At 37.6% G+C, this 24,516-nt stretch overlaps 2 protein-coding genes across 4 annotated transcripts in view; one reads left to right on the forward strand and one right to left on the reverse strand.

Moving 5' to 3' along the window:
- Window positions 1-24,516, reverse strand: part of LOC115621448 (receptor-type guanylate cyclase Gyc76C-like) — a 58,528-nt gene that overhangs the window by 3,120 nt on the left and 30,892 nt on the right. For 2 of the 3 annotated variants that reach the window (XM_030515114.1, XM_030515105.1), the window contains 12 exons: window positions 5,969-6,191; window positions 5,062-5,259; window positions 4,838-4,903; window positions 4,366-4,578; window positions 2,976-3,130; window positions 2,697-2,919; window positions 2,452-2,623; window positions 2,136-2,296; window positions 1,735-2,025; window positions 1,336-1,668; window positions 1,101-1,266; window positions 8-317 (listed from right to left, as the gene is read on the reverse strand). In XM_030515114.1, the coding sequence (XP_030370974.1) occupies window positions 8-317; window positions 1,101-1,266; window positions 1,336-1,668; window positions 1,735-2,025; window positions 2,136-2,296; window positions 2,452-2,623; window positions 2,697-2,919; window positions 2,976-3,130; window positions 4,366-4,578; window positions 4,838-4,903; window positions 5,062-5,259; window positions 5,969-6,133 (2,453 nt within the window). In that variant the 5' untranslated portion in view covers window positions 6,134-6,191. Of the gene's footprint in view, window positions 1-7; window positions 318-1,100; window positions 1,267-1,335; window positions 1,669-1,734; window positions 2,026-2,131; window positions 2,297-2,451; window positions 2,624-2,696; window positions 2,920-2,975; window positions 3,131-4,365; window positions 4,579-4,837; window positions 4,904-5,061; window positions 5,260-5,968; window positions 6,192-24,516 lie in introns of those variants that run through there. The other variant, XM_030515122.1, reaches the window with a different exon arrangement.
- LOC115621470 lies at window positions 9,604-11,041 on the forward strand. The gene has a single exon (XM_030515133.1). The coding sequence runs from the start codon at window positions 9,956-9,958 to the stop codon at window positions 10,751-10,753; it is 798 nt and encodes a 265-aa protein (XP_030370993.1). The 5' UTR covers window positions 9,604-9,955; the 3' UTR covers window positions 10,754-11,041.

Below are 24,516 nucleotides of genomic sequence, written 5' to 3' on the forward strand. Positions count from 1 at the left end.
AACGAACCGTATGGTACTGAAGTCTGGACGCTCTTCGGGCTCCTCAGCCCAGCAGTCCTTTATGCAGGCCAACACATAGTCTGGACATGATTCGGCCTCTATGATGGACTCCACTTCCGGTCGAAATGGCTCCTGCCCCTTCAACGGCAGTTTCTTTACTAAGTCCACAATTTGCTTTGGTTCAAAATTGTTTTGTCCAAATGGACCCTTACGACTAAATATCTCATACATGATGATGGCAAAGGCGTAGACATCGCCCTTCTGGCTGCCGTAGGTGTGATGATTGCGAAGCAATTCCGGCGCTCGCCATAATTGATCTGTGAATGAATATAAATTAAGTTAAGGGAATTTTTTAATTGGACGACCAAAAATGTATGAAGATATAATTCACGAAAACATGAAACCGCAAGCATTCACAAAGTCGCTAAATTGTTCACGAAAGTGTATTGAAACATAATTGTCCGTTGATTTGAGAAAAATAGCCAGATAAAGCCTCTTATATCGCATTACGTTATTATTAAACCGCGTGTAACATTAAGGACATGCAGTTCTAACTCTTGTACACCTTCCACCTCCACTTCTCCCCATTTCAGTACTTCAAGTGAAATATAATTTTGAGCATCCATCGAAAAACAATACTATACTGAAAGAAAGATGTTGGCACTTAAAATAATATATAGTACACCGATTTGAAAGAATCTGAAACTGAACCATCAGAATATGAGGTTCCTTTTTTATGAAACTTATAAATACAATATTTGGCTAAGATATGTTCATAAACAACCATTTATTCTAGTAGTAATATGGAAGCTCCTATGGAAGCTACTATATATGAAATAATTAGGATATGTATGGATAAGATAAGTCTATATTCCAAAAGCGGTGTCCCTAGTTAAAATTGTTAAAACGGTTTCAACATTCATACGGACGGACAGGCGAACGGTCTATATTAACTAGTCTCGTAACGCTGTTCATAAATGCTTTACAAACATTTGACATTTACGCTTATTAATATACCCTTAACTCCACTAACAATTTCATGAGCTTGTGAATCGTTTCGTACATGTTCGTGATTGCTTTTTTTTTTTGTCATCACTCACGTCTATAATGTTGATGCTCGCCAATGGACTCGCTTTCGGCGCACTGCCGTAGCTCGTGCAGACCAAAGTCAGTGACTTGGAGCATCCAACGTGAGGTGACCACACAATTCGAGGATTTGAGATTGCCATGGTAGATCAGTTGTGAATTGTGTATGTAGATCATGCCCTGTGGGTGAGTAAACAGACCAATAGGTTAAAAACAATCATAAATAATAAACGCATTATCGCTGCTCACCTTAATGAGGTCGTGTATGAGCGAGGCAATGAACAGATCATCCAATTTGATGTCCTCATTCTCAATGATGTCATACAGGCTGCCCTTGGCGCAATAATCTGTGACTAGCAATATGCGGGTGGGCTCCACACAGGCGCCAATAAAACTATTGATATTATCGTGACGGAGCTCGCGCAGCAGACGCATCTCCTTCATAATCTCGCGGGATATGTCACGTTTGCGTGGAAATTTTAGCTCCTTGATCCGCACCACTGCGCCCCGCAGACGCGCAGTGGAGGTGACGAATTGATTGGACCAGCGTGAACCAAAAGATTGGGCGCTCATCAAGCTGACCTGTGCAAAAAATTGATAACTGTTAAGAGAAGTTGATAGCAGCTTTCGGCATCTAATACTACATACCTTGCTCGGTGAAGAGACAATCTCATTGCCTGAATACCCCTTAATTTCGCCCACTTCAATCTTCCACAATAAGCCCTCTATTTCTAGTTCTATTTTCCACTTTCTATAGATGCTCATCGTCACAACTCCGGAGCAAAAAAGCAGCACGCCCAGCACTACGGCTGCTACCGTTGAGGTATAATGCGTATCATCCTTTTGGCACAACTCGTTGGCAAAACCGCACATGGGCTCATCGGTGGGCTTGTCCCCGCCTGACGGCCAATCTATGGAGCCATTAATCAATTTATATTCCTGAAGGAGATAATAACAAAATAAAGCATTTTGATAAGTCAATCTGGAAACTTAACGAATGCGTCAAACGAAAGTAAAATAAACTAAAAAAGAGAAGACGACTCACTCACTGGAAGTTCTTCGCCTTGATGGAAATAAGCCACAGGCACCATATGAAAGTGACATTGAATATCATCCGTAATGTTCCAGGTGTACGGTTTGTAGGCTAGCACCGAGAAGTTGCCCTCCGAATCGCCATACTTATCAATTTTTATAGTGGAACCCGTAACGCCTGCAATAATATAATGTAGAAATGTTTTATAAAGGTATAGGTATTTTTGTACTTTAGTTTTCGGCTTGCACTCTATAAAACTCTAATGATATCTTTAGTCAAAGTGATAAGTGTACCTAGCTAGGTATTACATATGTTATTTCCCTGATACTTACTCATATAAGTACGATTTTTGATGATGGTGTCAATAACGCGCGAGCCATTGCTGGCCACATCAAATATGACCTCATCTGTTAGCGGACGCTCCTCCATTCGCAACATCTTGTCCAAGGCCCAGGCATACAACTTTACAGAATCGTACAGATAAGCAGCATAGATCGACACAAACTGGAATATATTGCAAAAGCAAAGACATCTAAATACAAATCTTCCTTGCCCCAAAATTAAGTCAGAGGCTAACCTTGCTGAATTTGCTATCCGAGAATAGCTGTGGCACCGTAAAATTGAACGGCGGCATTGAACTGTACATACGGACTTTCTCCGTAAAATTTTGATAGTCCTTGGTAGGAGGCGTTGAGGCCACCACAAGTAAACTGCGCGCCAATTGATGGAAATTATTCGTGGTATGACAGTTCTTCATGCGATTTATTTGATCCACTTTGCGCAAATACTTATGAGCGTCCCTAAAAAAGCTCGGAATTAAACACGGCTTTACAAAGATGCCATTTTCCATACGTACCGTTCCGAGTATACCATCATATCCACAAAGATGACCATGTATTCGCCACGCGCAAATAAGCCAGCCGTTTCCATGGAGCTCATGAAGTCCACCAGACTGTTGGATGAGCCTAGAAACACATAGATGCGGGTTCGATTCATGGTGTTTTGCACCACCTGTAAACAAGAAAATGGTTCGTAACAAAGCCAAGATTGGAGTTTAAATATATTCGACGTGTGAACCGGAAATTCGTTTTTGCTTAGGTTTTCACCTCACCTCAAAAGTAAGTCGTAAGTATAAGCAATCATTTTAAAAAACTATCTAATTAGCGAGTAATTCGCGTTCAAACAGCCCAAACTTTTATTACAATCGAGAGCAATACAAATACAAATTTATGTTAAGAGATATTGGTTTTGTAATGCAATTAAATCTCTTTGGGATTTACTTTGCAATTTTCTCATGGAATAGATCTCCATAAAGTTAATTAGGTAATAAGTTCAACTACAACTTGATAGCGCCTGTTCATTATAAGTTGTTATTTACATACGATTCGGTAAATCGGAGCTAAATAATACCTATTTAGTTTTGTTGCGCTTTTTGGGAAATAGATTTTAAATCCCTTTTTTAAATTAAAAGTAAATGGACGGTCATTTTGAAAACTATGGGGGAGAAAATTCTAGCGCAGATTATTGAAGGCGATCTTCATGAAAGTTTTTGGGTTTAACTCTATATATTTGTTACTTTCCACAGAAATTCAGTTGAAATTCAGATAACTATACAGTTCGGTAAACCTAATATAAATAATACCTTTTTAGTTTTGTTGTCCGTTTTGAGAAATAGATTTTAAATGAACAACAACTATGGAAACTATGGGTAGAAAATTCTAGCGCAGATTATTGAAGATTTTCATGAAGGTTTTTGTGTTTAACTTTATACTTTCCATAGAAATTCAATTGAAATTCACAAAACTCTACAGTTCGGTAAATCTAATCTAAATAATATCTTTTTAGTTTTGCTGCTCGTTTTGAGAAATAGATTTTAAATGAACAACAACTATGGAAAATATGGGGAAGAAAATTCTAGCGCAGATTATTGAAGATCTTCTTGAAAGTTTTTGTGTTTAACTTTATACTTTCCATAGAAATTCACATAACTCTACAGTTCGGTAAATCTAATCTAAATAATACCTTTTTAGTTTTGCTGCTCGTTTTGAGAAATAGATTTTAAATGAACAACAACTATGGAAACTATGGGGAAGAAAATTCTAGCGCAGATTATTGAAGGAGATCTTCATTCTAATGAAAGTTTTTGTGTTTAATTTTATATATTTGTTACTTTCCTCAGAAATTCAATTCAAATTCAGACAAGTCTACAGCGTATTCAGTTATTTTCCACACCACTATATACTCACCTGATACCAGTAGCCGGAACGACAGCAATGCAACATTTGTTCACAGCACTTGGCACGATCATCAATGAAGGACTGCTTGTGATTGATGGTCATATTCTTTTTTGTTGCCTGGTCCTTCAGCAGATCGGCCACAGTCGCCCAAACCTCCTCGTACAATATGGAGAACTTGTTCCAGGCATAGTACCGCAGCAATGCAATTACGGACTTAACGACCTGCACACGACAGATAAATTAAATAAAGAAAATACTTGTATATTTATTCAAGTCATTTCGAGCACACAAGGAAAACCCGCCATAATCCAGGAAAACTTAAATACCCTTGTTCCGATTACAGATTACACAGACAAAGAGGACAGAGTTGTTGCAACTGGCGGGGCATACTCATATTTTGCACACCAGCGACTACTTGTTGCCAGTTGTCATAAAAATCCTTTATGGAAGGAGCCAACCACCTCACCTCTTACTCACTCACCTGCGTATCTGGGGGCTCGGTGCGTGCAAACGTCGGTATCAAGGATGCGCGATTCTCTGCACATTTCTGTTTGGGGTAAACAACGAAAAGGGACGTGAGGATAAAGAGCTTTCATTTTGTAAAATTCAGAAGCACGTGGCTATTATTGTTGTTGCATCGAGCTGTGAAATTGCTTGGCAACGTGTCGTTTATCATGTAGCGTGGATAGGTTATTGAAAACTTACATAGGAAATCATTGGAATGTTTCGACTCTGCGTGACAATTGCTTCCACATAGCAAGGACCCTCTGGACCAAATATGGTCGCAATGCCATCGCATATCATTTCAGTGATGGCCTTGGTGGCAACCACCGTGTCGCCCTTGGTGTCATTCCAGCGCAGCTTCAGCGTGACATTTGGCAACAAATGAGGATCAAAGTTGATCTGTAAATAGAAACAGTTCAAAGAATTCAATTCAATTAATTCCAAATGGTTGATTTACATAACATTAGTATTCGCCCTATAAAAAGTAGTACAGAGTTTGTGGAGAAGGAATGTCTACTATAATAATACAATAATAACTTTCGTTTAAGATTTGAACTACAAAATATATTTCATTTGATGTTTAAAAACGAATGCTTTTAAATTCTATAATGGGTCTTATAATGAGCCCAACAATGCATACGTTTTATGTATACATAGTTATGATTTTATTTATTTACTTAAGTACAATCAAGTTGTGTGATCTATTTATTGATCATACGGGTTAATTTAAAGCTCCGAAATTATTGTGTTTGTTATAAGCTTAGTATAGATTAGGAAACCAATCGCAAAATGGATGTTTTGATAAAAGATAGTTTTGATTTGGTTGTAAACTTTTTCTTTTTTCATCGGACAACATAAAAATAATATATTTCACCGTCTGTTTCCATTACAGTTATGTATATGATATATTGTTCCGATCCGTTTGAGATTCACGTGCGAGCACAGAAATACCGGAACTATTTTGGTTCGGAATTCCGGTCTGACTACCCGATCTTGATAGACACTTTTTATGCTATTTTTCTTTACAGATTATATTATTGTAGCCTCATTTGTTATTAATTAAATAAATCATAGTAAATAATAATTTGATTTTGAAATAAATGCTTACCTCTTCCAGGGCCATAGTCAGGGCACCGGAAATGGCCAAACCCTGGCGATCCTTGAGCTCGCCAGTGAGCGCCGTGAGATAGCCAACTGTGAGGACAGTTTGATTGCTACAGTCGCGTACTGCCACCGAGAGCAATAGTAATAAATTAAAGGGCCAACGCGTCATGGCCCCTTAGGCCGGGGCCGTTCAGCGCGACGCCTATGGGTGGTAACAGATTTTCACGCTGCAAATAGAAAGAAAAGTGTGTGGAGGAAAATGAAATAAATACGCACGATGCACGGAAAAGAGCAATTGAATGTGACAGCAGCAGTATATCCTGGCACAATTGCTGGTCGCTGCACTGTACTATATAGTATATGCATGTCTCTTACATAATAAAAATACATGTTTGATAAGGACAAACACGCAAACACACACACACACACACACACATACACACAAACATCAACATCAACATCCACAGCAATATCAACAACCACCCAACCACCAATTGGAGGAGTACTAGAAACTGTAACAATTCTAAACATGCATAAAGAAATGAAATGCTTGCTTCAATATTGCAGCTATAGTATATACCATCGCAGGGTTTGTCGACAATAAGTGAGCGAGTATGTGCACGTTGCCCAACTCTGCTATATGTCCTGTGTGTCCGGATACTTGCTGCAAATGTCAAGTGTCGCCCGTTGCCCGAAGCTCTTTCCCGGCAATGTCGCCCACTCTGCCTTTGAACTGGCACTCATTGCATAAAGTCTAATTAAATTCCCTGATGTTGTTGCATTCGCTTTCGTTAGCCTTGCCGCGCATCCTTGACTGTTGGAAGTCAATTTTAATGCGCTTTGCAGCGATCACATTTCGAGGAACTGGTCGTCTGGCAGGAGGCTTGTTTCAACAGATTGCATTAATACAGTGCCGACAATTGTTTGCACACACTAAAGCTAAATCCAAGTAACTGCCAGACAAAGCCACAAATATTTACACTCCCACATTATCATACGTGTGCACATATGTGCGTATACTTATATACATGTATGTAACTATGGTTGAGGTAGGTAAGCTTGCATATTAATTATGCATTTGTTGCTGTTTTGATTATGCAATTACGTTTGTGGCATTATCCCCAGGCATGTGTTTGTGTTGCCATTGGCTCCTTCCTTTTTTCAATTGCTTTATGTTTAAACAATTTACAAAGGCTATGAGCGCATTGGGATTATGGAGAACGATATAAGCTTTATTAATTAGATAGCTAGAAAGAAAAAGAAAGGAATGCTAAAGTCGAGCGGGCTCAACTCTTAAATACCCAGTACCATACCTCAAAAAAAAAAAAAAAAAAAAAAAAAAAAAAAAATTTAATTAAATATAAAATATTTAACACATGTATACAGACATAAGTGTTTATGTACAATTTCAATAGAATAGATTTACATCAGAATCGTGTCTATGTGTGCTTGTATGCAGTAAAAAGTAAAAAAGCTAAAGTCGGGTGTCCCGACTTTGAAATACTCTGTACATATTTTTACAATAATTATAGCAAAAAAAAAAATAAGTAAATTAAAAAAAATTTGATCGATTTTACCTTTCTCGGTATTCGAACTTAAGTAAAGGGTATATAATTGCACATATACAAAGCAATTGCGTCTATGTGAGTGTAGCAGCAAATATATTTATGGCTATAACTTCTTGTTAAATCGGTCTATCATAGTGAAACTTGGCATACGGACACGTAATAACTAACTGGGGGTATTTGCGAAATTCCAAGAATTACGGGAGTTAGAGAAAATCGCATTTGCGGGGGAGAGGGGGAAGGGAGGGAAATTCCAAAATATACATTTTCTGCGTATACACAAGGCATCTTGGACTAAAATTTGATGTTCCTAGGTCTTATAGCCTCCGAGATATAGGCGATTATACGAATGAAAAATCGGGAAAACCCCCATAGGGGGGAAGTGGGGGGGAAAATCAAAAAAATAAAACAAACTCGTATAGCGTACATACATAAGGCATCTTTGTGCAAAATTTGGTGTCTCTAGCTCTTATAGTCTCTGAGATCTAGGTGATCATACGGACGGACGGACGGACAGACGGACAGTCGGACAGACGGACAGACAGACAGACAGGGCTAGAACGACTCGTCTTGTCACGCTGATCAATAATATATATACTTTGTGGGGTCTGCCACGCCTCCTTCTGCCTGTTACATTTTTCAGCTCGCGCAAACCTAATATACTCTTGTACATTTCATGTACAGAGTATAAAAAGTCAAAGCAGCAACCCCTGCCGGCAGAGCTTGGGCAGAGCTTATGTTTATGGCTATAACTTTCTTCATAATTAACCTACCATGATGAAACTTGGCACACAGACACATAATATATGGATGTATTTGCCAAATTTGAGTACAAAATTCTAAGAAATACGGAAGTGACGGGAATTATGGGAAAACACGAATTGCGGGGGAGCGGGGGGTGCATCAGAAAAAAAAAACACAAGCTCGTGTTTTCTCGGACTTAGGAGAATCTGGATACCGAGTTTGGTTATTCTTGCTCTTGTACTTCCTAAGATCCTTGCGTTCATACAGACGGACGGACAGACGGACAGACGGACATGGCTATATTGACTCGCCTTGTCATCCTGATAAAGAATATATATACTTTGTGGGGTCTGCCACGCTTGCTTCTGCCTGTTCCCACAAAACTAGTATAGCCTTTTACGCTTTGGGTATAGGCTATAAAAATTGAACCAAAACACTTTGCTATGGCGCTTCCCTGACTGTCAATCTCATATTAATCGGACAAATTTGAAAATATTTTTAAAATGTATAAAAAGTTTGGTAAAAATGTTAAAAGGAACAAGAAGTAGTTTATTTAAACGGTCATACACAATAACATTTCAAGTGAAATTTAGTTTAGGTTTATTTAATATGAACCGATTTATACCCTGTAGCCAAATATAACACACAGAAGGAAGCTTCTTCGAGTCAATTTACACGTAGTCCGCCCGTCCATTCATATGAGCACCTAGATATCAGAGACTATATGAGCCACAGATGCCTTATATGTGTACGCAGTACAAGTGTATTTCAACAGTGAATTAAAATTGTATTTGTAATTTAAACTAATAATAGAGTTTCCAAATCATAGACCAATATACCTTTACTCGTATCGCCACGCTGAAACACAAATTATTTGTGAGAAATTGGAATATTTGGGTTGTTGGCACATAGCGATTCATTTTAGGAATAAATAAACATTTGTGCAGCATTTTGTCAGTTGGCTTAAATTTTAAAATATGCGACTTATATACATACATATGTAGCTGGATTTCACGGGCATCAACAAAATCAAATGTATGTATGTATGTGCGCGCCAATGTGTGACCGCAAACAGAATCGAGGCGTACTTGTATGTTGTTTGATTATTGTACAAAAATATGGAGGAGAGGAAGAGCGGTAATCAATGCCGCTGCTCATCAGTGTGTCAATCAATCGCTTTTCACATTTTCATCGTCCACTCTTACCGGATGTTTATCATCGCCTGCCACATCCACCCACTACTCGAGGCCTACTTGAGATGTTATGTATAGATTTATCAGTCTCTCATCATGTTCGTTACTTGTCAATTGTTGGTCTAGAAAATTTTGTGTTTTTTTTTTCGGTCGAATTTCCTTATTCTTTCCTCTGCCCACTAAATTTTCGTTAGCCCTCCTCCAGGCCCAAAATTCAATGTTCGGTTAAAAAATTGGCTCGCTTGTAAAGTGTACTGGATAAGTGCCTTCCCGTTGAAGACGACCCATAGAAACTGTAAATTATGTGACAGCACGACGCCAGCGCACGGTATCGGCCCCGCGTACACAGCCTCCACCACCCCCACTAGCACCATCAGGACCACACCTCATTCAGAGCCAGGAGCAGAGAGCGGACGCGGATCCGTGCCGCCAAACAACTCGCAGTGGAACAAGGGGAGACGCACGGTAAAGCTTTGTCACGGCAAGGCCATGGCGATCCATGAGCAGATCGACAACTTGAACATTTGGTGGTTCCCGCGCGATTTCTGCCAGTCGCGCTTCGGCGAGTTCCAGCAAAGCGGGACCAATTCATGTACACTCATCTCGCTCATACTGGCCGACAAGGTGGCCAAGGCCGAGCGGTTTTATCAGCGCGTTGCCGAACTGCCTCCGCGCGGCTGGGAGCTCTTTGGGAATGCCATGAACGATGGCAACAATGTGTATCATAATGTCATCACAACCAATACGCCGCAGGCGCGAAACCTCAATCTAAACATACCGGATGCAATTGCTGCCATACGTTCGCAACAAAAGATGAACTTCCGGCTGGAGGAGTGGTTCTACACACACATGGAGGCCGATCCCTCGAATCCAATGTATAACAGGAATGTGGCGCTGCAGCTGTCGCGCATCTTTCAGATAACGCTGCAGGTGTTCCAGCAGGCGGGCGGGCGCGACATGCCCCAGCATCTATTTTCGGCCATTATTGCCGACAGTCGCACGGTGATGGTCACTTTCGATTTTCGTGCCTCGATTGTCGCACTCTTCGATTCCCATCAGCATGGAAGAGATGCAGGGGCCGTCTTCGCCCAGTGCACCATCCAGAACATGGACGATCTATTATTCTGGTTCATCAGCATGCTGCACAATGTTTACTCTAGTCGCCCGTCATTATTCGAGATCTCGTTCCTCAGCTCACAGCCGGGTGTGGCCAAGCGTATACCGCCGGCGATCAAAAAGGTAGCGGGCGAGATGAAGAAGCCGACGAAAACAATGGCAAGGCCTTAGAAAACAACAAAAAGAAAACGAAAACCGATCCACTAATACAACGAGATGGAAATGTTTTCAAGAAAGTTTCGAATGGAATTTTTGCGGATTTAGAAAAACTTAATAATGATGATGATAATCATAATGGCGCTACAAAATTCTTTGCAAAAATTAACACAAAATTGAGCTCAGTTGCTCGCGTTTCCGACAACTGAGAAGTTTAAACAAATTCCTGTCAAGTGCAAATTGATAAAATCAGAAATTCAAAATTAACGAGACCCACAATAAAAGTAAACGCTAAAACACCAACAATTTTTTCCACTGATTTGTTAGCTGTTTATTGATGTAGAATGTAGATAGTCGGTATCAAGATGTATTAATTTGAGTGATTAGAGTGAAAAGGGGTTAATAAGAGACAAATAGAATATAAATGAATGAAAAAACTAGTTACAGAGATCGTTGATGCTTCCAGCGAAAACGAACAAAGTTCGCCAAAAGACTGAAAATAAATAATTAAGATAAGCCATGCTCTTTTGAGCTAAAAACAACACAATATTGATTAAGGAGAATAACAACCCACTGTTTGGGTTTGAGGGGCAGCATCCGGGAGAAAAGCAATTATATATCATTGATGTAACAATGATGGTGACGGAAAATTAAATGAAATGAAAGCACATTTTGAACTAAAACGATTAAACGCATTTAAAATGGATAGCGTTACTATTGTGTACAAATAGATCTTTATTTATTCAATATCTATTTTATCCCCTTGCAATGCAATGCACAAATGCCAGCGTTGCTTTTTCCAATCCTCGAAGCAGTCCATAAAATCATTTTATGGAATGACCTTCAGTACCTTTTTCGATTTGGCTTAAATGTCCTCAATTTTGTAAAACTGGTGTTTCCAAAGTGAATTTATCAGGTGAATACGATATGCGTCTTGTTTTTAGCGAAATGCTGTAGTGCTGTGAATTGGAACCAAATGAAATTTGACTTTTAAGAGGCACAACAATCACCCAAATATTGTTGACCCATCCAATAGAAAAGCCAAAAGTCTCAGCAATGTCTCTAGCTGTCAATTGAAAATTTTGGATGCTTTAATTTGCTTAATTCATTGTTCTTCAGTTGATAATTTTGGTCGTCTTGGATGTGAATTTGACAGACTTCATTGTTCAATAATGTCGGACATTATAAAAGTAGAAAAGTTCGTCTTTAGATGTTCACAAAACACAAGTAAACAATGAAGAAAATGTACAGTAATAGTGCTGAATAAAAGGATTGGTTCCTATCGATTTCCTGGTCTTATTCGTACACATATGTACATAATCAGTTTCGAAGTACATTTCAAAGCAGTGGATGGTTCAAAAAGCTGGGACCATGTTAGTCTGAATAGGAAAACTAGAGAATTTTTAACTTATAACATAAAAGCTTTAACATTTTACTAGCATCCGCTATAAGCTGAATTATCTTTAAATGATTATTTGTTCCTTTCCAATTTACAACATGTATGTACATACATACTTGTATGTACTTAATTATATGTATAAGGGGTGGTACTTGTAGATATTTATTGTGCTTACCCCTTCTATAATAGCGACATTTTTTTTTAAATATATACTTGTATGTAAATATATATTTTTTTAAATATTATAAGCTGAATTATCTTTAAATGATTATTTGTTCCTTTCCAATTTACAACATGTAAATACATACATATATACATATGTACTTAATTATATGTATAAGGGGTGGTACTCGTAGATATTTATTGTGCTTACCCCTTCTATAATAGCTACATTTTTTTAAAATTTTTTTATTCCCATCTAATTGGCTTTAAACTTTTTCCGTTACATAACTGCGAATTATTATTTTTGTTCGTGGCATTGTTTATTTATTATATTTTGTCGTATTTAATTTCGCTGCGCATCTGTGCGAGGGTCGTCATATTTTTTAGAAGCCAATGCAGACGCGGTTTTATCCTAACTACCCACACAGAACACATGGATTTGCACATATGTTTATCCATTTATACGAAAATATTTATGTACATATTTAAGGGCGTGTGTGTGCGTGTATTTTCACGATTTATAATCAAAATGAGTTAAATCAACACATAACGTAACCTATTAAGAACTTAGTACGTGACAACAATTTAAATATTTATAAAGTAAACAGAGAACATGCAAAGGAGAGAGCGAGAGAGCGAGAGAGAGAGAGAGAAAGACAGATGGGGAGAGAGGAACGAGGAGGCGACAAAGAGATAGCATATCTAAAAATAGATGAGATTTCAAAGAAAATTATGAGAAAAACAAAAATCAACTAAAACTAAAAGTAAACTAAACGGAATAGCATAAGCAAATGGCTGAAAATACGTGATAAAACGTTTAACAAAATGTCCAAGAATAACAGAAAATAAATAGGCGGAAAAAAGAGAGAGCGAGAGAGAACAAAGTGAGCAATAAATGCCGTTGCATTTGTTGTTTAATTAAAACCAAACGTAAGAGCAACGACAACTGCAGTCCAAGAATTTTGTTGTTGTGTAACGCCATACAGTTAATAATCACATTGCGTAGCCGCAACGTCTGACATACACACACATACACCCACACGCCCTCTCAACCTCTCTCCCACTCTCTTTCTCTCTCTCTCTCTCTCTCTCTCTCTGTATTCCTCTCATTATTTGTCGCTCAGCAACAAGTTGCAGTCGCGATGGGACCCCCCGCCTGAACTCAAAACGTGCCTACGTTGTGCAGTGCATTAAAGTTAAAGTTGTTTGTTGTGGTTGCTGTAGCTGTGCTGCAGCTATGACTAGTCTAAAAATAAAACTTGTGCACTAAAAATAGACTCGTCACAACAGTACAATAACAACAACAACAACAACAACTAGAAAACGACACGTTCAACGGCCAAACTAACTCGACATTATATGCACAAATGTTTATACAAATAAACATGCAGACGACAGGCGGCGCAAATGGATGGCTAAGCCAAGTCGTTTACGCATACACACCAATCTATGTATGTATGTATTTATGCATATATGTATGTATGTATGTATGTATGTATTTATGTGCCCAGATATTATTGGATACGTGCGTGAGCGTCAACATCGTCTAACTGCCGTGTGTATGTCAAAATGTAGATATGTTTGTATGTATAGTATAGCACATACAAATATACAGACGAACTTCTCTTTGACGAATGTGTTCGATTGTTTAGCAGCTATAATTTTATGAGAAGGCAAAATAATAGTCAGTAGTCTAGTAGTTTGATCGACTAAACGATAGAAACTCTAAAAAAAAGTGGGTACCAAAATAAAAATGGTCTTGAGTAATTGATAGTGGGTAGAAAAAGTGCAAGCTGATAAAAAATTGTATGTATTTAAATCGTATCATGATTTATATTCTTATATATTATACGATTGCTTTAATAAAATACAATTTAATGCCGGGGATATTGGTTTCAGAATACATGAGGCGTCTTTGAACCGAAGTAAATGTTTTAGCAACGCCTCTACTGAAACGGCGCATTAAAGAAGAAGGTTTAATTAGAAGCAGGAGAGGACCACCCGATTGACTTTAGATAGATTTATATAGATTATAAATGTAAATTATAAATAAATTATAAATAAGACTAAACTCCTAGTTTAAGTTGTATTAAGTTAATAGTTTAATTTAAGTTATTAAAATAACAGTATAATAATAAAGAGAAAAATAATTTTGTACTAAGATCTTCAATAAAGATGAGAAAGAATTATTGGAACTCATTTCAGGACTTAAATCTAATTAAACCAGAGTTTACAATTGGAGACAAGTATTGGGATTTTTATGTGTTCAAAACACAATTCAAAATATTATCTAATATTACTGGCTCGATAGAATAAATAAATATTTCTGGTCGCATGAGAGTTCATCCATAGAAGTACAGCTGTAACGCGATATCCCCATATTCATGTCCATCTGCCTAGCTCGTTTGTGTCTCTGATTGGATTGCAAATCCCTTCCTCATTGACCATATTTGTTTTTCGCCACCATCGCTGGTCACTCGATTTTCATAGGAATGATAGATGTATGAGCATAAATGCTTTCACTCATGACCTCGTGCTATCAATCATTAAAATGGAACACGCCTACACAAAGACGCACAACAGCCATAGCTGTCAACAAAATTCCAAAAACCCTTTCGAGTTTTGTGGAAATGTGCTGAAATGGCTCAAAAAGCCCATTAGAAAGATTACGCCCAGGCGTGCGATTAGCTTCGTTTATTGAAAGTAGAAACCAAGCAACAAGCAGATGAACGATGACAAAGGCATGATGATGATGACAGTGCCTGCGGATTATTTGCAGACTGTCACAAGTAATTAGAGCGCTACGGACTTGGCTCAAATTGGGGACAGTTAATACTTTAAAACGTTGTCCTTAGTGTCAGAATTGATGGCGATTCTGTGCTATGTACACATATGTGTGTATATGAGGACATACATATATACAAATACACACACACGTATGCAAATAGATGTTGACTGTAGGGCACTACACAAAAGTGGAGGACAACAAAAAAGAAAAAGGCGACACAAGCACAGCACAGCAGAGTCAGACAAGTCGAGTTGATTTGAGTAAAGTTGATTTGATTGTTGCCACAAGTGTGTGCCACATGGCGCTTATGTGAATGCGGTGTTGAGTGCTGAGCATTTGGTTTGGTGCTGCGTGGCACTGTTCTAACACATTTAGCATATTGTTTCATCGCTCGACTGTGAACGGAAACATTCAAATCAAATTACATTGAAAATGAACGGAGCACTGTTGCAAATGCTAGCAAAAATGATTGGCTGCTTAGTCAAGCCAGACCAAAAAACTGAGCCCTAGCACTAACCCGCCCCCTAACCTACACCCATCCCCCAGCATTAAGCGCTATTGCCAACTCGAGGCAGATGTGAAGCGCACATTTTGCTGATTACAATATTGTCAACAGCTTGACACTGATACAATTGACAGCAACCAAACCACGCGAAAAAATTGCTTGGCATGGCGTTTAAACAAATGACCCACGAGGGAGATCATCTTAACGTTTATTAAATTCAATAACACTTCTAAGCGCAGTGGGACCGTATCAGCAAACGGCAAGTTTTAGTGATGTATTTTCAATAAATTCCAATAAGTTTATACATAATATTTAGCAAACAATTTAGACTAAATTCTTAGTTGTAGTTTTGTAAACTGCTATTAGACGTGACAAATTAAAAGCTTTAAAAAAATTTAAGACATTAGTGTTGTTGGAATGTGCATTTTAGCCATTAATTTATAGCGAATAAAAAAATCGATGTTTCAAAAGAAAAAACATATTCTATTTCTATTGAATTTTGGCTTTAATACTTATTGTATTGTATCTTACTTATACTTTGGTATAACCTACACAGTTTAGGGAAATAGAAACATACACATGGATAGTGTGCATGAGCCTTTTGCATATGCAGGTGTCAAAAACACCGACAACTGCGTAGGACACATTTTTTTGATAAAGTTTGCCAACAGCTATGATTTTACAACGAAAATATACTGCGGATATTTAGTATGTTGTAGTAGAAGCAAGAACAGCAAAAAATTGGTGAAATATTAAATTCTTTAGCAAATGACTTTAAAATTTACTTATACTCTGCACTCAGCTAGCAACAATTTCTGACAAAATATGGAAATTTCATCTACATTCCTATATTTAAATGATCTGTATAAAGTGAAATTGTTTGATTGGTGCCATTTTTCCAACATTGGGGGAGAAACCGGCTTTAGAATTATTAATTGAAGCAATATACAAATCGTATTTCAAAAGAATGGAAAATTCTCTGAGGAGAAAAATGTGAATCTGCCTTGTTATGGGACTAAAAGGATCCGCAATAAATAATAATAACAATAAAAAAAAGTTAACCACAAAGAAAGCTCTGAAAAATACTATTTTGAAGAATGCTAATCTCGCATCTTTATTCGTAATATGTTACAAATACTTTGAATGGGCTAAAAAATTTCAACATTTATGCACTTTTCTCAAAATATTCGCAGTCCTACTGATATCGATGTAAATGTCTTACATCTAGATAAAAATAATGTAATTTCAACAACCCATTAATCTGGTAATCTGGTTAATCAGGATAAGTCAACTATTTGCAGAAAGGAAGATATTATAAATGTAAGGCAGTCTTTTTTTGAGGAACTTTACAAAAATATTATAATTTATTTGCTTTATTTAACAACTTCTTCTCAGTGAGGATATTTGATAACATTAAAAATTTTCCAAATCTAAATTTTTGTTTTATCGAAATTCAATATATACTTAGGAATTTAACTATATGTAAAAAAGGAAGTATTCGATTTTGAGCCACTACTTAGACTTGATAGATAGATAGATTTAATACACGTTTCTAAATACCAAACAGAATTTAACAAAATATTTGCGTAGATTTTAAGTTTAAGAAATCATCGAATATATAGCATTTATGGTGATTATTAGAATTAAACTTGATATTGCAAGGGTATGGTAGCTTCGACATGGCGGTGTAGATGTATTTCAATCCTGTTTTCAATTCAAAAATCTTTGTAAAACGGCAGAGCACGCTGGCATACAACAATGCGCTGCCAACGGCAACCAAAGCACATGTATGTAACATGCACAAAAATTTCACTTTCAAACGAGCGGTTGGACGCATGGATGGACAGACGAACGGGCGATCTGACGGGCGGTAGTCAGGCGCCTCACTCTGTTGTTGGCCGTAAAAGGAGGCACATGACATGCCTTGGCGACGGCTTGGCATTTAACAAGACATGCAGCCAGTTAAACGACTGGACCCCACCATATTTGGCAGCTTGCCAAAGGAGAAGCCGCACAGGTAGACAGGTTGGCGAGGGAGAAGGTGGAACAGGACCACGCGCAGGTCGTGTGAAAGTGAAGGGCCTGTTGTTGGTTTGAGGTCGACTCTCAAAAATTTGTTCAACTTTAAGAAAAAACATTTATGAACTGACTGCTAAAAAGCGCGAATTATGAGAGGTTGCCACAACCTGAGTTGTGACTGCGGTTGCGACTGCGACAGCGACAGCGACTGCCTGTGCGTCTGTGTGGCAGGCAGGCAGGCAGGCAGGCAGGCAGGCAAGCATGCAAAGCAGTTTTTGTTGCTATTGTTGCTGTTGTTGTTTTGCAATATATGCTATGCTCTGCTCTGCTGCGACGACTGCCAAAAACTGGATTTTCTAAAAATAGACCGTGGGGAAATACATGATTCCGCGCCACATGTGCCACTGCAGCAGCTGCTGCAGCGCCAACATTTCCAAATGGAGCCACACACTTCAAGAAAAGGGTGTTAACTTTAGAATTTAAAATAACTTCACCCCACTCGTATAAGTCTTAAGCATTCATAGAAATTTCGACAAATTAGATGATTTAAATGATTAAATGATTTTTTTTTTTTTTTTTTTTTTTTTAATTTTATGTTGCATAATCGGCGGCCTGCTGATTTGGCCATAACTCGACTGCTTGAGATTCAGATTGTTTCATATAAGAGACCACTGTTACAGAATTTTTAGTAGTACCGGAGAGAAATTGTAAACTATTAAACGGTATTGACAAAATTCTGTAGCGGGGAAAGGGCCCCCCCCAATTCCAAAATATAAAATAAACTCGTCCTTTCTCGGACCTAAGATAATCTGCATGCCAACTTTGCTTATTCCAGCTTTTATAGTTTCTTAGATTCTTGCGTTCATCCAGACAGACGGACGGACGGACGGAAATGTGTAGAACGATTCGTCTAGTCTCGCTGATTAAGAATATATATACTTTATGGGGTCGGAGATGCTTCCTTCTGCCTGTTTAATACTTTGCACAAACCCTATATACCCTTTTTACCCTACGGGTACAGGGTATAAAAATTACTTTTCGAAACTTTGAATATAAAATATTTATAAATGCACACATACATATATACATAAATATATTGAATGACTAGCAAATATGGGAAATATAAGTAGAAGGGCTACATTTACAGGTCTGGTTCTTTGCAGATTATATTGGTGTCGGTTTTTAATTTCTCTTTCAGACCCATTTTTTTTTTTTTTTGAGTGCATTTGATATCCGAAAGCATTGACTGTTGGGCATCATCATCCTGACAGGAAATACAATTTCCGTTCAAGGCTCAACTGAAAATTGCGTTGATTAAAAATGCCCTAAAATTCTAGCTGCGATTGATGAAGACGGAGAATTTGTAAAAAATAAAGAAAGAAAAAATTATAAGTCCCCTTATAAGAATGAGTAATGAGTAATGCTGGCGCCTGTGCTCCTTCACTGAAGTGCTTGAACGCAGGCCAGCCAATGAGTCGTCGTCCTCGTCATCGGTCGCAGCCTGCCCTCATGCCCACTGATGGCTACTTCTTGGGTGACAGGGTGGCTAGCTGGCTGGGCAGTCTGGGCAATATTACAATTACTATACAGGGTGCGCCATCTTTGATGTCGGTATGTAAATACTGAATATCTTTGAAAATAAACAACCGATTTTCAAGTATAAGATATTTTTATTTAATTTGGTTCTGTACAATTGCTTGAACTGAGGTTTTCAACACTGGTCTACTCAAGTCAATCGGTTCCATAATGACAAAGCCATTCAATATCTACACACCGACATAAAAGATGACGCACCCTGTAGTTTTACAGTTAAGTGATTTTGTAAACTGTCAGTTTTTGCTATTCACGCGTATGATCAAAGCAGTCATGCTTATATTCTCCACATTGTAGGGTAGGCGAAATATTCGCACATATGCAAATTACAAATGCCATGAAGAAAAGTTGCTTCAATTATGAGAAGCATTTAAAAATTTAAATGTTTAATTCAACAATAAATAATTTGGATGTTTCGCCAGAAATGCAGTCCTTTTTTAAAAATAGTATAATTACACATTTTTAAGACCTGTACTCGAAGGGTCAAAAATCTAAATTTATTTACTGTGGAGGAAAAGGCGTGGCATATATACAAGTATTGCTGTCATAAGATAGGCCGTAGAGGAAACAAGGATCTACTTGTGTTTCAACATTTTAAAATCAAGTTGGAAACACATTGCTTTTCAATCCTAGTTCCATCTTAATATTTCGCAATTCAAAGCAAAAGAGGAACAATTTTTGTGAATGTGAACAAGTCCCATACACACATCCTAAAAATAACTTTATTTAAAATATTTCTATTAAAATTTTTCCCTAGAGAATGCTTTTCTTTACCTTTTTTTTTTAGAAAACGTTTGTGGCATATATTTTTTAAAAGAATTTCAAATCATGTACCATAAAAGTACTTCAAATAAAACACACTTTTCTTCTCATTTTTGGAAATCCTTTCCGAGATCTTTGGATGTAGGAATGCGGATTGATTCGTATTCAACGCATAGTTAACATACAAATAAATTAAGTATATTGATTACAGAATCATTTAAACATCTTGGATACTATAAACAGTTTAATGGCAAACATACCCAAAGGGTAAAAGGGTATATAAGGTATGTAATTTTTAGCCAAAAAGAATGAAAAGATAGCACACTTTTTATCCTAAGAAGAATTATAATTATGTACATTTGTTACAATAGACCGATAATTGCTACTAGCTGCATGTTCTAATACAAATAGGACGTGACTAAAACAAATTCATGATTTAGATTTTCGAATTAATACTCGTTCACAGAAAATCGTTTTGTGGTAGTCGCCTGGCATATCTGGTCTAGAAGATATCCTTGTGACCCACCGCAATTTTCCAAATTACTCCAAAACCCAGTGCTATGTAATTTATCAACGCAGCAATGCTTCTTAATTGTGACAGTTTGTCGGTTCCATTGCCATCGCAAGTGCTGCAGTGTCCATAACACCATAAATTCTTGTTTATTACATATTTGGGTTCGTTTTGCCCCGAGTAGGTGTCACAACAGGTGCGATGCAACCATCAACCACCCCACACCACAAATGTGGAATGTGTGCGTGTTTCCTGTTTGTGGCGCCATAATCGTATACCTTCACACCTTACACACCTTATGTGAGCATTCTGTATAGCCAAAAACGAACGTGGCTTACGGTTCGAATTAATATTATGTTTATTGAATTGATTTGCAATCATGAATATAGTAAATACATATATATTTTTAACAAGAGAGAATGTTAACTTCGAGCGCAGCCCGACAGTGAAATACTCTCTACCCAACATAAAAATTCCCCCGCTCTGTTATATCCGATAGCCAACTACTGTAGTTTATGGCAAAATTTTTTCATTTCATAAGGAATTCAGAAAAGAGGGAGAGAACTACATAAAGCATGAAGTAAATGACTACAAATAAAAAATAAAATAAACAATATACACACTACGTTTAGTATTAATCTAGGAGTACATCCAGACAGACGGAAACTGCTAGATCGATTTGTTACGGATATATCTAATGGGGTAGGAGATGCTTTCTTTTTAACCGACTTCAAAAAAGGAGGAGGTTATCAATTCGTCTGTATTTTCCTTTTTTTTTATGTTTGTTACCTCGGTACACCGTTTCTAATGATTCTTATACCATTTGAAAGCTGGTGCTTCCCGAATGGTCCCATTAATTAATTTAGTCGAGTGCTAACAAGGGCATTCATGAGAAAACAACATATATCGTAAATTTGTGTTAAGTATTTGCTAGACAAATGATCGAATAACTTCGATAACTTTGATGATTCTTTTCAATCACAAGATATACAAACATTTGAATACAGGGTATAACAACACACAGCACGGAATATAAATCAATGAAATTTTAATAATTTCATATGAAATAAGATATTTTCAAAAGCCAATAGACAGTGAATTGTTATCAGAAGCCTGACATTAATGTTATTTGCTACAATAAATCAAGAGAATTTAATTCTAGTTTCAAACCTTATCTATTTATATGCCTCCGATAATGCGATGCGGTTTTTTTTTTTCGTTTAATTGGTGGCTTATTAATAAAACATTTAACCTACCTCATATACATAGAAACGCATACATAAGAGCATGTACACATACTATGACTTGTTTACTCGTATCTATATACATACTATATATATTCACAACCAATTCGTTTTGCGGCTTTATTGTGTGTACGCGTGTTTTGTTTTTGTTTGTTTTTTTGCATAATACTATACTATATAGCACACATACTCGTATATTTTGCGGTCGCGATTCTTTCAAGCTGGAGAAATAGTCGCAATTGACACGGCCAGCTACTTGGTGTTTGCATATCGCTGTGCCATAATCACTGGCGGACCAATGGCTTGTTTTGATGATGGGCTAGGAGGGTCGAGCAGCTCATATGCCGTCTCTATTTTTAGCTGAACGTATTTATAAATGGCCTTGGTGCTACGCAGCTCAAAGCTCAACGCCGACGACTGAGACGAGCGTGACGATCACGCCTAAAAGTCGCGACAGACATGATCTTAGACTCACAGTAAGCAGCATTGTTTGTGGTTGTCGTGTTGTCGACTCTTATGTTAATTAGCTGTACATATTAGATCGTTTACTATAATACCATAGTGATTTTGAATAGCCACAGAGTAAAACAAAAAAGGTTCCAAAATTATGTTGCCTGTTCTGAGGCGCAATATTGAAGGTACTAAAGCGGCGAGCAGGACTAAGAGCCCACAATTAATGTTTTTTTAACTGATCATTAATGTGTTATAGGCTATAAGCACGATGAAACTCGATCAAAAAAAAATTTATGTAGATCACATATATAGATCAATGCTGATCTAAGAGTACGAGTGAAAATTGTCACTTCCACATGGTAGACTAACCCAGCAGCCATACTAACATGTATGTAATGGACAAATGAATTGTACCCAGAATCCATATTTCATTTATTGTTTCGCTGCAAAATTAACTGTTTTTCAACTATTTCATGGAGGGAAATAATAAAGCTTTCATAAACCAGTTAATAGATAGAAAACATTTCATTACAATTATGACAGAATTTTCAAATTTAATTTGCAGGACATCAAAATACAGAACGTCTACAAAAAGCTTCCGTGCCACAAACTACCTACGAATATGTTTTCAATCAATTCACAGATCAATCAATTCGACAAAAATGTTTTTATTTTCCCTAAAATATAGTTTTAAAGTGCTCAGCTGGTTCCAAAATTTAGGCATTCATCCAGATAGACGGAAGGACATGGCTATGTTGATTCATCTTATCATGCTGATTAAGAATATATGTGCTTAATAGGGTCGGAGACGCTTCCTTCTGCCTGATACATACTTTGACAAACTGTATATACCGTATTTATCCTGTATCTGTTAAGGGGTATTAAAATACCTTCAATTTATGCTTTCAATAATATTAAGTTGTGTTAAATCATCGTTCGGTTTTCTATTGAAGAGCAGATTTAAATGTGCTTCGAGCATTAAAAGTTATGTTATACATACTAGTATAGACAGAAATATTAAATAAATAATCTAAACTATAGGTGGAAATGTGAACTTTGTGCCACTGTGCCACTGTCTCATCACCATCTTTTCTATATTCTTGCAAAATATTAATTTTGATTGCGCCAAATTTACGGCGAGCGGACTGTTGTTTTATGTACTGTACGAGTATTCTTATTTATTACTAGGAAAGCGAGATTTTGTTTGTGAGTTCCCTTCTTGAGATGTAGCCCAGCAATTAATTTTGTTGCTCCAAAAATTTATCGTCAACTTACAGCCATCACACTACAATGACCACGGACCATTAACTGTGAACGGCAATTGATGAGCAGGCCATGCGAAGGAATGAAAACCACTTCAGCAGCAACCACACACCGCAACCACAATTACGACAACAAACTAGAGAAAGTCAGTCAGTCAGTCAGTCAGTCCAGGCAGCCACAAACAGCATATTGATTTATGCGAAATAGTTTATCAATCACTTGCCAAGTTGGTTGGCAGCTGACACAGCTCAAGGAATGATGACAAGTGGCACGTACAACGACTACCAAACCTTTCCAACTCTCACCCAAAGCCAAAGGTCAAGGTGTGCCAACCAACCAAGTCAGTCGGCAATGAACGCGCCCTTCGCGCAAGTAACAGGCAAATGTCGCGAAGAGTGCCAACAAAGGCGGTAACGGCATTGATTGTTCCTAATTGGAAATGGCTCAGTGCAAGGATGAAGAGCATAAAATAATTGCGCAGCCCCATCACCCCAGAGTCCCAGCGCCAATGATTGTTCACTGCTAGCTGGCACTGCATGGGGTTCCATGGGGTTATGTACGTACGGCTCTTGCCCCGCTGAGTTCTCGGTTGCGGCTTTATCTATTTATTTTGTTATTAAATAATAAGACACAAATTAGTACAATTTGTTTGCTTTGCTCAATGTCTCAACTGGCTGATTGCTACGTGCTTAATTAATTTAACAAACAGTAAGATAGCAAAAGTAAAAAGCGGCAAAAAATACGCGGCGTCGTTGTCTATTAGTCATTGTCTAGCCACGCGACAATAGCGGCAATAGTTTTGAAAGCGAAAATGTGTGCATGTATTAATTAAGCCTGATCGTTTACGGCTTTTTTCATAGGATTTGGTCGAAGAGAAACTAAGAAAGGCACAAATATATGCTTAAAATGGCTTCAAAAAAATCTCGAATCTCGTGTTCAGTTGGCGGCAACAGGTCTGTCCGTCTATTAACAATCCACAGCGAATTAAAAACCCAAGCTACACACATGATTAATCGGTTTGGCTGTTAGCTTTTGATTTTGTTGTTTCTATTGCCACTGCTGCCGTCTTTGTTACCATT

This window comes from Scaptodrosophila lebanonensis, unplaced genomic scaffold (genome assembly GCF_003285725.1).
Source record: "Scaptodrosophila lebanonensis strain 11010-0011.00,11010-0021.00 unplaced genomic scaffold, SlebRS2 tig00000001-arrow-pilon, whole genome shotgun sequence".
In the NCBI taxonomy this organism is placed as follows: Eukaryota; Metazoa; Arthropoda; class Insecta; order Diptera; family Drosophilidae; genus Scaptodrosophila; species Scaptodrosophila lebanonensis.

What these genes read in the sequence shown, in the direction of transcription:
- LOC115621470 (XM_030515133.1), top strand. Translation starts at nt 9,956, where the DNA reads ATGGCGATCCATGAGCAGATCGACAACTTGAACATTTGGTGGTTCCCG.